Source organism: Serinus canaria, chromosome 13, assembly GCF_022539315.1.
Source record: "Serinus canaria isolate serCan28SL12 chromosome 13, serCan2020, whole genome shotgun sequence".
Classification (NCBI taxonomy): domain Eukaryota; kingdom Metazoa; phylum Chordata; class Aves; order Passeriformes; family Fringillidae; genus Serinus; species Serinus canaria.
In genome coordinates, this window is record NC_066327.1 from 11,363,792 (window position 1) to 11,380,213 (window position 16,422).

At 47.3% G+C, this 16,422-nt stretch overlaps 1 protein-coding gene across 2 annotated transcripts in view; it reads right to left on the bottom strand.

Annotated features, from left to right (window-relative positions):
- The window catches only part of MGAT4B (alpha-1,3-mannosyl-glycoprotein 4-beta-N-acetylglucosaminyltransferase B), a 50,728-nt gene extending 35,875 nt beyond the window's left edge, over nucleotides 1-14,853 (bottom strand). Inside the window, exon 1 of one of the 2 annotated variants that reach the window (XM_050979702.1) lies at nucleotides 14,695-14,853. In XM_050979702.1, the coding sequence (XP_050835659.1) occupies nucleotides 14,695-14,791 (97 nt within the window). In that variant the 5' untranslated portion in view covers nucleotides 14,792-14,853. The remainder of the gene's footprint in view (nucleotides 1-14,694) is intronic. The other variant, XM_009091435.4, reaches the window with a different exon arrangement.
- Between the last annotated feature and the right edge of the window lie 1,569 nt (nucleotides 14,854-16,422).

Here is a 16,422-nt window from a genome sequence, read left to right on the forward strand (position 1 = left end):
ATCTGCTTATTGGATGGAGGAGCCAAGAGGACAGAACAGATATTTCATGGAGCAGCCATTGCACATAAATATTGCCCCTGACACACATGTGCTGTGAATACAATTGTATCCTCTCATCAATTACATTCCAGAAGCTACATTTGTAGAAGTCAAATAAATAAATGCAAGTTTGAAATAAAAAAATATTTAAATTTCTAGCAAGCCACTTCACCTTATAACCATTCTTTCCTGCGACATGTTGTGCTGATTCCTATTCTAATGACACATCCACGTACCTGCATAGGTACAAAGGATGTGTACAAATCACATCTTGCAAAACAACTGCTGGCAAAGAGCAGGATTTGAGTATTCATTACTCACTGCTCAACAGTTACATACATTTTAATTCTGACCTCAAAACATAATTTGGACCACGGCAGATGTTTCCTACAGCACAGGCTGCCTTTGGATGAGATTTAATTCAGTTTCAACATGGCAGCAATGAAGAAAGGGATTTAAACATTTTCTGCTCATTCTCCAAGCTTAATGCCATAGAGGTAAAAATGAGGGAGGACTAAATTGAATGGCTGAATTTGCTCTCTCAGCCTCAGCTCTGGATCCAGACCAGCCAGGTGAGGCTGCGCCTCCCTGTCACCTCTGTGACATCAGCCTGTCATCAGCCAAAAAGAAATTAAATTATTTTAATGAGGTTCTGCTGAATGCACACTGGTGGAACCGAGAGAAGAATAACTTCTAGTTTTAAGCTGCTTCATTTTCATCAGAAGGGGACATACTCCTCTGTAAACTCTTCCTCCTCTCCCCTTGTTACCCTAACAGCTCATTCCTGCTATTCGACATCAGTAAGTAGATCATTACTTCACCAGCAGCACTTAAAATCTTCTGTAAGGTAAGATCCAATTGCAATTTTACATCCACATAGTTGCCCACACTGAAGAGCCCTGAAATGCTCTTAAGGAGTTGTGTGCACAGGGATGGGCTCTTCACACATCAGTGGAACAGGCTTGGGGAGCGACAGCTGCTTCCATAGTGCACAGCCAGTGGAGCAGTTTAAGGGGAAGAGAAATGGTATAAATAATTGAAATCACAGCAAGAAATGTAGGCAGAGCAGAGGGAAGGAGGGCAGCTCCAAAGGAGCTGGCAGCAGGAGAAGAGATAAGGACTTCTCCTGGAAGCCAAACTCAACACGAGTGCATGTCCAAAATCCACACTCCTTGCTGGTGCTCTACGCCACACACCAGCAGAATAAAGAATTTCTTGACCTTTTCTGCACTGGCTGGCAGTGATCTGAATTCTACCCACCTACAAGCTCTCCTGTCAACATCTTTCCTTTCCTCTTCTCCATGAAATCCTGAAGTCTGATGCAAATGATCCCTATGTACATCCCAGCACTGCAGGGACCTTGGTAACCAAACAATGCTGATGAGTCAATGTGGATTTCAAATTCTGCCACTGACAAACACCTCACCCACAGGGACCCATTCCCCCTGGACCAGCCTGTCATGGTGAAGCGCTGAGAGGGTTCCCAGAGCACCCAGGACATTCAGGGCACACTGGAGAGGATCCTGGTCTCAGGTGGGGCCTCTGAGCACCGTCAGGTCACCATCAGGGGTACCTGCAGAAATGGCCACCTTTGGTTTGCAGGCTTGCAGGAACAACTAACCAGCACTCTGGAACAACAGAAAAGTGCTGAAAGTTTCAACCCCAGGAGGAAAACACCTCCTTTGATGACCACAGCTGCTACAAAGGGCTAAAGGCTGTCATTTTGCCTGAACTTTAAGTACTCCAGCAGTATTCCTTGACCTGCATTTTAGAAGTTATGAACAGACAGCACAACCCAGGCTAAGCAATCTGCCACTGTCTTGACAGATTTCCAAAGAGACATGAAATATCTGCCTTTCTCTGTGTGTGCATCGTGCAAGTCACTTGAGAGCTGTGCAGAAATCTGGAAAAACCCACAGTTTCTCTCTGGGTAGTGCTCACCCAAGCAGGAGATGGCAGGAGATCATTTATAATGCTCTGTGGAGGTAACACTTGGCATAACAGCCCCAGGAACAGCTCCATCACAACACTGGGTTGAAGAAAGGACACTTCAATTAGCAACTCAGCTAACCAGACACCTTTAACAGAGCAAGTAATGAGATTTCTTAATGAGTGGTTCATCTGAAGGGTGTGCAGTGATGGCAAGACCCAGGTGAAAATGCTCATCAAGATCCCTGTGCAAGTCACGGGTGTGTAGGATGGATATCTTATTTTAAACAGAAATCAATTGATTTTAAGGAATCAGCTGTTGGACCTTGCCAGACTCCTCTTGCAGAATGTCAGTATTTTAGACAAAAGCCTCCACCAGGCATCACAGTTAAGTTCAGCCCTGTTTCTAGAGTCAGAAGGCACACAACTGTGATCAGAAGGTAAAGAAACCTTGATACTGACTCTTCTGTGTGAGCATTTAAATTTAAGAGCTGCTGTTCAAGAAGCATGTCACCAAAACAAAAAATGATCCCAATTTTTAAACCTGACTCGTTTCCTGAAGAGCCTTCCAGAGGCTGCAAGGATCCCACATATCCTTTTCTCTACACACAGTCCTGCTTGGCAAGTGCCTTATCAGGGTGTGCCCAGCTGCACATCACACCCTTGTGCAGCCTACCTGTCCCAAATCCAAGCCTGGTATGGAAGGGCTGAGCTTCATGTGCCTGTAAGGATATCCTTCAGATGGGACAGGCAAGTGACAGCTCACAGTGGTGTGAACAGCAATTCTGGTGTCAAGAGCAATTTACAGTTCACAGCAAAAAGAGCCACAGAAACCCCTTGGATTCCAGCACAAAACTGGCCCTTGTAACCTCTCTCTGCCACATGAGGGAGATTGGAAACCCAAGACCACCTTGGACAGGACAGAATTTCTTCTTTGACTTCTCACTAAGAACAAGGAAGCCCTTCTGTACTTCTAAAAACAACTGAGCCTTAACAAGGCTGCCATGCCAGCAGGTAAATATGGGAACCTTGTGGTTTCAGAGGGTCTGCTACTGAGAAGCTGCATTTGGGCTCTCTCCAAATGAATGATGGGACTCTTTCCCTGACAAAAGAGCCATGAACAGCATCTGTCCTCTGGAGTGCAAAGGAATGGTGCCAACTGCCAATCCTCCTCTTCCAGCTGGAGGACAGCTCATGGGCAGCCGTCTTCAGCTGAGAGTCTCCAGATTGCTCCCATTGTGGGACACACAGCCTGGCTCACCAAGAGCTGCAGCCAGCTCAGACATGCCTCAGTTCATTGGGGAACACTTGATGTGAGGCTGGAGAGAAATGGCTCTCTGACAGCTGGAAAATGCAGTTTCATAAGCTGCTGGGGGATAATGAGGAATCAGCCACTTCCTAGAGGTGCTTTTTTTCTGTCACCATATTATTAGGGGTGCCTTTGTGTCACCCTTCCCTCTGACCACGGGGTCTCAGAGAACAGTGTCCGTAACACAAAGCTTTGAATGCTGTTAACTGAGCCAACCCCATCTAAATGCCATGGTCTCAGTCACTACAAAACTGTTTCTTTCTCTTTCTGCCATCCTCCATTCCACTCATGAGGTGTCCATTAGATTCAAACACAAAGAGCCTACCACAAGAGCCTCATTAGCTGACTGCACAACTGGATTTGATTTGCAGCACAGCGCTGTCCCCCACACTGCAAGGCAGAGTTCTTGGGTGGGGGAAAAATGGATCAATTTAAAAAATATCTTGCACACCTAAATTTTATATGCGGCTCTTCTGTCGGACTTAAAACAACAGCATTACCATCTGTAAAACAGGGAAATAACCCCAGGAAGAGACTCAAAACAGCAGACCAAATGAAAGGAGAAAAAGATGAAGGGGGTTTCAAATCTGCCCTGGAGAGAATGTGTGTCACAGCTTTAACCAGCTGCAGGGAGGGAGAAAAAAGGAAACAAGGCAGCAGAGACCAGAAATCAGATTTATTATGACCAACCAGGTAGATAAAAGATAGATGATCACCAAGAGAGGACAGCTGCATTGGAATCAACCAGGTTCTGAAAATGTCTAGTCAGCTTTAGCATTTGATACACATGAAATCGGTGTCCACACGAGAGTATTCTCCTGAAAGGATGGGATTTAATGCAGTCGAGATAATTATCTAGATCCTTCTCTATCCCATTAGTGGTTTTCATTCGCATCCTGGAACACCATAAGCGGATTGCTCAAGAATTATTTGCCATCCGCTGTTTCAAACCCGATTGGAATTATCTTTATACCTCAGTATGAAGAAAAGAGATTACATCCCTGCCAGGGCTTGCTGGAATGTCCTCTTTTCTGAGGCTGCCCTTATCATTCTTGTTCTATAAGGTGATGAAAAGAATCAGAAAATAATTGTCATGGACATGATTTTGCTCTCTCCTCTTCCTTCCCCACATATGTGTTTGGGAGGAGGAGTAGGAGACATTCTTCCCGTTGCATCCCCTGCAGGAGATGCATCACTGCACCTGCAGAGAGATGAAGCTCAGCAAGACTTACTCATCAAATTACCCAGGACAGGATCCAAAAACGCTCCCAGCTTCTTTTTGCACCATGATCCAATAAAAGAACAAGGATGAAACTGTTAAAACCAATTAAACCTATCACTTGATGCATGAGCAGGAAGTGGGATTCAGGGTACTAGAGATCCCAGGGGCACATGCCAAACGTCGCCTCTCGTGCTCTCCAGCAATCTGTGTCACTGTGCAAGCTCTGCTGGAGATCAGGCCAACGTCACTCAAACAGCCAACACAACCCCTTGCTTCAAGGCCTAAAATAACAAGAAGACAAAATTCCCCTCCCAGCCACTCTAACTGCCTGCCAGGTTCTGTATTAATAGAAGAATTACATCTCCGTCCAGGTGTGGCAAGGACACAGCTTGTCACCTCATGGGCGGCCGTGACTCTGCCCATCAGGGAGGAAAGATGCCTGGATACCACAAACACCATCCCTTCTCCTTAAGGAGTGTGAATGGGATAGGTATTCAGACCTGACATGAATAGGAATGCACGTATTTTTTAAAGAATCGTGCTTTATGGCTGCGTAATGAGATCTGTAGGAGAGGTATCTCTATAAACAAGTTATTAAAAGGGGGAGGAGGGACACAATAATAGCAGGTGCCAATTACTCAGCTCCCAGCAGAGACTTCTCAATTTCTCACCTTCCCCCAAAGCAAGATGTGCCTCTGTATGGCACCACATTCACTTGCAAGTGTGAGACCCTTTGGAGTGTGGTTTCTCTCGCCCCCAGCAGAGTTCCACTGCCACCAGAGTGGGGCCATCCCTCGCCCCACCAGCCCCGCACCAGAGCTGGGACCAACAGACAACAAAATTAATTTGGAAACTGAAGAGAGCCATATTTTTATTTGACTTCAGAATCTGGCCACTCCTCCCATCAAGAGGAACAGCGAATTCATGAGCTGACTGCAACTGCCAGGTTTGCATCTCTGCAAGTATCTGCTTAGTTTTGGGAACAAAACACCAGTAATGATTTTGTTATTTTAAGATGGCAGCATTGTTTCAGACAGTAAATGTCCACCCTGGAGCTGTCAGAGGGACCCCATCCTTTAAAGCAAACACACCAAGGTAATGATTCATATTACAAAAGTAATTCAAGCCTCTAAAATAATTGTTTTCAAGATCAGCAAATAATTACCAAGGCCTTCAGCAATCAATACCCAAGATAAATAGAAGATTAAATTGCAAAAGAAACAGAAGAAAGTACTTAATATTTGCCAAACACATGCCAAATACACTTTTTCATGGTAACCAAATACTTACAGTAAATAGATATTTTAGCTCACTGGAGAGACACTTTCAGAAACTAATAAATTAATCCAATAAAACAGACAGACAGGGTGGAACCAGACATTAACGAAACACAAACTGATCTATACAGAGCCAACCCACAATCCATGTCCTAATTATGCTCATCCACCACTCTGAGTACTTACCTCCCCCACCCAGGTCAGCTCCTTAGCTCGGGGAAAATACATGTTTAATATGGATTCACTGGCACAACAAAGTGGAGAATTTCAGCCATCAAATGACAAATCTTGCACTCAGCCAGAATTTGCATTTCCAGTTTTTTTCCTAAATACTTCTCACTCCTCAAAGTCAGCAAACTAATCTCCTTTTAAATACAATTTTTGCTTTTCCTTCAATTTAGGTGAAGCTCTCTATGTGAAGTGCAGGATGAGCTCCTGCTGCCCATCAGCACCAGCCACCCCACCTGTGACACCTGTGGAAACATCCCCATGGCATATCCTCACTCTGGGGTCAGGATGGTTTGTCCTGGGGGCTGTGCCTGGCCTCACCACCACTCCAGGGACCCAGATGGACCCAGAATAGCTCCTGAAACTCGGTACAAGGACCAGCACCATCTTCTTCCCAGGCAGCCTAAACCAGCTCCTTCCCAAAATCATTGTTCGGCGTTAACGAAGCCATGTTGTCAGGGAAGTACCTGGCAAAGCTCTTCAAAAAGTGGGTGACTTGAACTGGTCAAGATTAAGAGAGGGAAGACATGGGAAGATCTCCATCCTGGTCATTTTCTACAATATCAAAGGAAGAAGAAAGGGAGGAAACTGAAGGAAATAGAAGGCAAAGAGAAATTATATCAAAGCCAGCTCCAGAGAGCACAATGAGAGATGACACGAAAAAGGAATAGTTAAAACATGAAAGGCGAGATCAAATAGAAGTAAAAGATCACAGTCTGGGCACAGAGCAGAGGGAGGGGAGACCACCCCAACACTTCTGCCAGTGTTGACTGAATAATTCATCTGACAGGTACTTGTCTGTGGTTGAGTCTGAGAGAGCTCAACCACCACCAGATCCATCCATTCACCCAGCAAAGGACACAGACAAACACTGCTGTTGTTCGTCACGTGGGGACACATTCTGGGGACACTGTGCAGCAGCTCTGCTCTCCTGACTGTCTGTCTTTTGAGGAGGAATAAAGAAATTTAGCTTTCCCTCAGAAATCTTCTCCAGCTTCTGTATGAAGTTCTTGGTACTGGCAGGGCTGGCCTCACTAGTACCCTTGACTAAACCATGACATGTTTTCACTATGCAAAATATATATACAGAGATCTTCAAGGAGCTAATTTCTCAGGACTGGAAGTGTTTCCTTGATTATTTACAAGAGCTTCTAAAGGCTCCACAGCCTTTTGGTACCACAGGCCTCCTCCCTAAGCCATGATATTCCTCAGAACACTGACAATACACAGAGGATATGCTGCCACGTAAGTGCAAGCAGTGAGTGACAAAAAAGGGTCTCCAGGTTGAACCTTCCAGAAAGCTCTTGCCATTGCAGGGAGAGAAGAAAAACCTAAGTGCTTTAAGGCAGATTTGAAAATGTGATCAGGATGGTCTAAAAACTCATCCATGAACCAGACAGCAGCACTGACATAAAACAACACCTTGCTCTTCCCATAGTTCAGCATCCATCCCACTACCAACAACTCCTAAACCACCAGCGTGACAATTATAGCCACAAGTAAATGGACACTGCAAAGCAACAAAACTCATCATGAACATAAAAGACAGGTGGAGATTAATTTATGCCCAGGAGCTTCTTTAAAGTCTAATGATTTACATTTTAACACTACTGCTGTCCACTTTAATATAAGCAGAAATTAAAATATCTTGCATCAAAGACAATTTTGTGTGCATGTCTAGTCACTTCAAAATACAGATTAACCTTTAGGTAAGCATTTATCCTGTATGTAACACAGGAGGGATAGAATGTTTAAACACTGGCAAGGCAGGGGCAGGCAGGAGAGAAGACAGAGTTACAGAGCTGTCTCTGTGCACCAGAGATGCATCCATGCTAATGCACTGATCCTGGAGACTCAAATGTGACTTGACACCGGGACAAAAACAGAAGGAGAACTGGCCAGTGACACAATTAATGCAGAAAGAGATTATTTAATACAGGAATCTGCCACTCCCAGACTTTCCTGCTTTGAAAGGGAAGCCTGATATAAGCTCGAAAATAAACCCAAGAAGGGCACTGCTGAATAAAAAGCCCCCTATGCTGCAATTCAAATGGAAAAGGCAGAATTTTTTTTTCCCTCCATCAAAGACAACAATCCTCTGCCTGTATCAGGGAGCTGCTAAGCAGATACTTGATCAGCCCTCCCTGAAAAGCCTCTCCTCCTAACAATGCTAACCTGCCCGCCTCCACTGAAGCTCTTTGATTATTTTAATACTTTCCACAATCCTTTAATTTGCCCAGTGAGTTCTGCCACCACAGCAGCCCTCTTCAGCCACCCAATCTCCCAACCTCTTGATCTCTGTCTCGTGAAAAAGAAATCTTGAACATTAGAATTGGCACAATAATGATTTGGAAAATCTTCACCTAGAACATTAAACATCATCTCCAAGTATTTTTAGGTAGGTGGTTCAGCCTCAAGGGCTTCCTTCAGAGTCCTGGTGGCTGTGGATGCCTGTGCTGAGCCAGGCACACCAGTAGGGATATTTGTGTTTCTTCATACCACAAACAGAAAAATTGGTCCTTTGGTGACAGCTTTGGGTTTTGTGAACAGGGAGAACCGTGGATAATCCAAGCCTACCTGCAGCAGCCTTGTTAAAGCAATTTCTCCAGCACTTAGTGTCTTCAAGGCTTTCTGGAGATGAGTGGCAGCTTCACTTAAACTAGCCAGCTACAGATGTGTTTTACATTAAACACTAAGTGAATAATCAATGAACATTCAGGATATAAGTACAAATCAATGATTTGTTTTAGATGAATCAAAGGGAATCACAAATGAGTTTTGTTCTGCAACAGAAGTAAACCAGGAGAAGTACTTGATGTAATTGGGTGTGTGTGTGTGTTAACCTCCTCTGACTCCTCCTCTCCTGTGCACTGACACAGACCCTGCTGTCACAGAAGCGTGGCAGTGTCCTCCAAACCCCTGTGACAAGAGATGCCACTGTCCCCAGAGAGCAGATGGGAACTGAGGCATGAAACCAGGCAGTCCATTGTTCCAAGACTGGGAGGGACACAGCACAGCAAGGACATGAATCCAAGTCTATGCTGGAGAACACAGGTTAGGAGAGAGCCCTTGTAACTTCAACTCCATCACACAACCACAGCTCTTAGTGTGGGAGCAGCAATGGCACACAGCAATACAGGCCAAGAGCCCTGTTAATAGGCCTTTGAAAAACTGCAAAAAAAAAAATCAAAACATATACAGGTGACCCCAGACAGTGAACAACTTATTTTAATAAATGCATTTCAACAGATTGCACAGTGCCCCTCGCTCTTGGGATGAATTTGTTCAAGGCACAGGCGAGGTAATTTTACAAATGCCACTGCATTCCAGCCACCAATTTCACATAATGTCTGCCATGTAAAGTCTCTCAGAAATGCTCCTGCACCCCTTTTTATTCACAGATTTAATGACAGATTTCCAAACTCCATGGTTCCCTAGCCAGGTCCTTGCCTGCCCCTCCTCAGCCCTTAAAAGCATTGCTGGGTCTCCTGCTGGCGTCTCTCCTACTGGGAAACGTTTGCAAGGGTTGCTGTGAAGTGATCCCAGCTCAAACCAGGGCTTTCACTCATATCCATTTCGCTGCAGGCAGTGCCCAAGACCTCAAAGAAACTACAAAAACCTGAAGTCAAGCTGGTGCAGGCAACAGAAATGAAAAAGCAGCGGGAACCCCACATGCCGCAGGACATGGCTCGTATTTAACAATATCAAGCTTTGACTCTGCTGCTTCCAGAGCAGATTAGTGTTCATGGCTTTTATGCACTATAGAAGAAGACTTTGTAAACACACTCAGAGGATCATCCCTCCGGGACAAAGTTTGCTTCCCACAAAGGACATCCCCAGTGAGCAGAGCATCCTGCCATGCACGGCACTGCACGAGGGATATTTCCTTACAGAGCCACTGCCTGAGCCCTCCCTGCTGCTCCAGAGCCAGCGCCCCACAGCCACCAAACCCAGCATCCTGCTCCTCCCCACACTCACAGACCAAGGGAGAAACCCTGTGCTCAGACCTGCACCAAGACACCCAGCCAGGAGGCGTGTGGTGAGTCCTTCAAGGAGCTCTGCACGTGTTCTGAGGCGCTTCCACAACATCCACAGGAAAATACACAACTGATCTTAGAGGTGTGAAGCCACCACACAAACAGCAACCCCACTTTGCAGGCAAACCTACAGGTACAGAGTTGGCTGCAGTTGGGGTTTTACAATGGATGCCAGGAGCTGGCTGGCTGTGAGTAACTAGAAATCGTTAAAAGTTGACAGAGAAAAAACTTGCAAGGGGAAGCCTGCACAGGCAGCATGGGTACAGAGCCTGCCCTGAGCTACACAGCCATACTGAGGAGGTATCATGCCAACCTCTACACATAGCATTTCCAACGGGAGTCTCCTAAGAGGTTCAACACAGGATTTAAAATTTGCAGTCCAACTGAAAATCAAATCCCAACACTTAAACCCCAAATATCCTGCAGCATTTATGGCATAGGCTGCAAGGAGCAAAAAGAAGGGCTGCATAAACAGCACATGGCTGGTCAGTCAGTCAAGATAAGAACAAACATTATGGATGAGAACTGAACAGTTTTCACCACTGGAAATGAAAAACAAAATAATTTAATTGGTAGGTTAAATTGTTTGCCTTCATCCCATCTTTACTTGTGACTCACCTAAAGTCATGAAACCTTCTTGGTTTTACCAATCCCTCAGTAAGTCCTGAGTCCCCTGGAGTCCCCACATGGGGCACCCGCACCTGCCTGCACCTTCCCGAAGCCTGATCCTCCACAGTTAAGCCCTACACGTCCAACACCTGACATCAGGTTACAAAAGAGCTTTCTGCACGGCAGGTTTTGGGAAGTGAAACCATGCTGAAATCGAAAATCAGCAAAGAGAGAATATCAGACTTTGGCCAAGACACCCACCACCATGACACACAGCACGTGGCCCACCTCTGAACAGGACGTGATGCTGGACACCTGCTGCCTGGGTGAGTGGCTGTGCTATTTGAGGCTGCCCTTCTCTTCCCACTCCAGCAGACTATTTCAAACCCCATTTATAATTGGAAAGAGGCAGCATCTGTTTTTGCAGACCATGAGGTCAAAACTTCACTAATAACCACAGCACAGCAGAACACCATTAGCAGGTAAACAAGCCCTGAGCTGGTCTTGGAAAAGCAGCTCTAGGGATGGTTTGTTCTGGTTTTTTTTCTTTCAATTAATTGTTTTGTCCTCCCAACACAGAGTGGGAAGACAAGCAGACTCTGCAATGCCTTACATTTTAATATCATATTATTCCCCACTAGAGGCAATGTGGACACCTTGCCAGACTTCCCCAGAACTCAACGACATCAGCAACTCAGGAGCACTGGGAATTGTCTCCAGTCACTCACAGGGCATGACTGATGTGCCAGGACTGGCAAACACAAAGCCTATCTTTGAAAAATACAGGTATGGGAATAAGGAGGCAGGAATTTATAGAACAATCAGCTTATCTTCAATTGAAATGCTTAGAAGACAAGGAGAACTTCAGCAAGAGATAACCTCTGCTCATCAAGAACAAATCACATCAAATCTGTCATATTTCTTTCTGTGACAGAGTGTCAGGACTTGCAGGAAGGGGAGAAGAAGCAAAGATTTCAGAGACCTCAGATGGTGTCTGACATCCCCACAATGAAGCCAGGGATGCAGGGACTGGCCTGAGCTGCCCCAAGGTAGGACCACCACTGTTGGGAAGACCACCTGTGAATGGGGCACTGCTCTTTGAGCACAGACTGGGGGGGCTCTACTGAATCATTTTCCAGTGGAGCCCACCCCAGTTCCAACACCAATTGGTGTTTCCATCTACAACTTGGCTGATGGCAGAGAAAACAGGCTAACTGCCCTGGAAGGCTGCACCAAGCTGAGAGGGACTGCAAGCATGCAGAAGGACAAGATCAGAATTCAAAACAATCCTGAAAATTTAGAAGATGCAGACTGGGGAAAAAAAAAAGACACAGTTCAAGAAGGACAAGCGTGAGGTAATGCAGCTTGGTAAGAATAATTAACCAGGCAAACACAAGATAAGGAATGAAAAGCAGGACAACATCTGGAGAGGAACAGTTGAAGAGTTGATGGGATAAAAAAATAAACATGAGTCACCTATGGCAAAAGTGAAAAGCACACACAGTGGGATGTATAAACAGGATCATTGTTTGTAAAAGGTATGAAGTAACACGTAGTCTTCTGAGCAAAAATACAGCAGCGACTTCAGCCCTTAATCCCAGATTAAGCATCACCCCTCACCAAGGATGATGGTCCAGAAGAGAATAACAAGAGCAACTGCAGACCAAGAATACATGACCTGAAAAAGAGTGATCAAAGGAACCAGTGTGGTTTAAGTGTATTAGTAAGGGAAATGGTAGCAACTTCCAAATATCTACTGGCCTGCTGCAAAGAAGGACAGAAAGAACTTTTCTTCCTGTTCCCAACAGATGGAAAAAAAGAAGAGCAATCCTGAAACTAAACTGAAGGAAAAGACATTTCTGTACAAATCATAAGAAATGCCTAATATGAGGGCTGCTAAATGTCAAACAGATTGTCTGGGGAGCTTAGAAGTCCCTGTCATCGAAGGTTTTTAAGAACAAACAAGAGAAACATCTGTCAGGAAGGGGTTGGTTATCAGCGATCCTGCGAAGGGCAGGAGATGGACTCAATGACCTCTCAAGGTCTTCTCCAGCTCTGTACTGAACAAGGGTCTGATAGGTAAATGTCCACAATAACTGGAAACCTGCTGTGCTGACACAGCTGCCCGTGCTGGCCTGACCTGCTGTGGCCACTGCAGCTGAGAATCTGTTGCTGCCAGAGGAACACGCGCATCCTGGAGAGGGTCCTGTCGGGAGGGACAGGGACAGGGGTACCCAGGGGTGCTGTTTTGGCACCTGCATGAGCCACAGGGAAAAGCTGCTTGTTAAGAAATCAAAGTGTGTCAAAGGACAACACAGCCCAGACAGCATAGACTGCCGAGGGGGTTGGCCACCCTGCTTCTGGAAGCAGGAGGGGCTGCTCAGAGCACAGCACTGCACGCTGCTTTTGCTTTATTTATGAGAGGAAGCTGCAAGCAAAGCCTCTGCTCAGTGGTAACCACAGGGCAGTTCTCAGAGCATTCCTCTGCCTCTGCACATCTACTGTGGTCTAATACTCCTGTCTGAAAGGACACACAACAGCAACACCTGGGTATGCAAACATTTTGGATAGTGATAAATAAACATTTTGGCCAGTGGTGATAAAAATATCACCAGCAGAAACAAAGCAATCCACTGGTACGGAAGCAGCACCCCAGCACTGCAAACGCCCACCACACAAACCTTTAGAGGAGGCAGCTCTGGTGGGATTTAAATCACCTTAGCAGCACAACAGGAAAGCCTTCAGTGATGAATGAGGCAGAGGAAGGCAAGCAGCCACCTGTCAGACACCTGCAGCTGCCAGGACAAAATCCCAGGCGCTCTGAGCCTGCTGCCAGGGAAGGGGCTGGGTGGGTTCAAGTCATCCTGCCCATCAGAGCCAAAAATCCTTCCCCAAGAGCTGCCCCAGTCCTGATGCTGGTCTTGCACTACATGCCAGCTGCACCTTGTGATGGTGCATGGTGTGCCACAGGATTGCAAATCCACCAAGTCACAGCTTATGCTCAGCAGAAGCTGCTTCTCACCTGTAGCAGAGAGAGATGCTTCTATAGCAATGGGAGGAGAGAGTCAAGGCCTGGCTGGTCAGACCACACACCTTTAATGACCTCTAAAAGTGCAGGAACTGGAAGAGCTGAACGATTACCACATGTGTAGGAGGTTACACACTCATACACAGTACAGAGACACAATTCAGAAGCGACCGTCAGAAATGTCCTCCAGGCTAGAATAAGTCCCGTGCACTGTTTGAGTGAGAGACTGGGTGGAGAAAAGCAACTATTGTGTTGTCAGGAAAAAACAGCAGCAAGCATCTCTGTAACACCTGCACAGGATTCCTCCGCAGCCTCGGCGGGACAGGGCCCTGCACCTCTGCTCTGCAGCTGCATACTCAGTGGAAAGCCACACCAATACTCGTGTGCTGAAGCCACAGCTGCCACACCTGTCCCACATCCACTGAAGTTACTGGACTCAGCATCGAGCCACAAGAGATGCATGCAGAGAAGGCAGAATGCTCAGATCTCCCCTCACCAGCTTGCCCAAAGAACCCCCAGCATCTGAGAGCTTCCCCTCAGTTGCTGGCACTACCACGCAGATTTAACTCACCTGGCTCCCATCGCCCATGAAGGTTTTGGCCATAAACACGGGGGTGGCAAAGAAGCACATCACCCAAGCCAAGCGCTTGGCTTGGACAACAGTCCGCCCATCACCCCAGAGCCCCCTCCCGCCCCTCCGTGGGCACCCCTGGACGAGCAGAGACCCCCGGGTGGGGTACCTCCCGCCCAGCTAGGCACGGGCAGTCGCTCCAGGGGTTCCACAGGTCACGGTTCCGTGGGGACCAGGGGGTATCGCGGGGCCAGGGGCGCACAGAATCCCGCCGAGTCCGCACCCGCGGGGCTCCAGCAGGATCCTGCCCTTAGGGATCCCCCAGGTCCCGCAGGATGCTCACCGGGTCTGGATCCCAAAGCACCCCCGGGGTCCAGCCGGGGCCGACTCGCGGAGTCCCCGCGCACCCTCCCCGGCGGCGGGGCGGCGGCCGGGTCCCCCTTACCTTTGTGCCCGCCGAAGGCGCCGTACCAGGAGAGCGAGAGGAGCGCGCACAGGCAGCCGAGCAGCAGCGTGAGCGCCGTGCCGCTGCGGAGCCTCATCGCCTCCTCGCTGGCGGGGGCGGCCGCATGTCCCGGGCGCGGCGCGGCCTCGGCGGCCCCGGGGGCCCCGGCGGAGCGGAGCTGGGAGCGGGGAGCGCGGAGCCGAGAGCGGGAGCGGAGCGGGGCGCACCGCCCGCACCGCCCGCACGCAGCGCCCGCGCCGGGCCCGCCGGGCGGGCGGGGCGGGGCCGGGCGGGGCCGAGGGCGGGGCCGAAGGGCGGGGCCGAGGGCGGGGCAACAGCGAGTGAAGGGCGCTCTCGTGCGGTGGAATGCGGGACTGCAGAGGGGAGGGGTGAGCGAGCGAGCGTGTGCGAGAGTGTGCACGAGTGTGAGTAGTGTGCGAGAGTGTGTGCAAGAGTGTGCGAGAGTGTGAGTACTGTGTGAGAGTAGGCATGAGTGCGCAAGAGTGTGCACCACTGTGCAAAGGGAGCACAAGTGTGCAAGAGCAGGCGCGAGTGTGCAAGGGGGTATGAGTGTGAAAGGGGGGTGCGAATGTGCAAGAGTGAGCGTGAGTGTGCAAGAGCGCTATAGATACTGCATTAATCACATGGGGTGCTATAGATACTGCATTTAGCACATGAGGGCGCTCTGTATGGATTTTATCAGATGGGATTACTATGTACTGCATTTATCACATATAATGAATTTATTACATGGGGGGTGTGGGGTGATATATCACTCTTATTACATGAGGGCGAGATATCACATTTATTAAATGGGGCGTTATATCACACTTATTACATGGCGGCAATATATCATACTTCTTACATGGGGCGATATATCGCATTTATGACATGGGGCAACATATTCAATTTATTATGTGAGGGTGATATACAGCATTTACTACATGGGGTGATTTATCGCACTTATTACATGGGCGTAATATATTCAATTCATTCCATGGGTGTATAGGTGTATATATATATATATATATATATATATATATATATAATATATATATATATATATATATATATATATATATATATATATATATATATATATATATATATATATATATATATATATATATGGCACTTATTACATGGGCGATATATCACACTTATTACATGGGGTGATATAATAAATTTATTACATGGGGCAATATATGGCATTTATTACATGTGGCGATTTATTACATGGGGCGCTGTATACTGCATTTATCACATGGAGGCGCTATATACTGCACTTATCACATGGGGCAGGCAGCTCAGGTGCCCTGTACATGGGTGCATAATTCCTGAACCAGAGAAAGCTGTCATCTCCCATTTCCCAGGACTCTTTTAGCAAGTAAATATTTCTCAGGCATGTAAATATTGTAGGACTGGCTTCCAGTGATCAAAGTCTGCTGCTTGAAATGTTTGGATCAGTTAGGGAGCAGTGTACAGGGAGGCTGTGCCCGTGCCAGAGGCAGGAGGGGCAGTGCAGGCGCTCGGCAATGCTCGGACGCTGCCCCGGAGCCATCCCAGGTGGCAGGCGGGGAGGAGCTGGGAGCCAGCTGCTCCCAGCAACACTCCAGCAGACATGGGAATTCTCCTGAAAAGGAAAATCTGCCAGATGGGTCCTTAGGCATCCGCTCTGTTTCCTTCTGGAGAGGTGAGCAGTTAAGAGAGCCCAGCACGCAGGAAGGT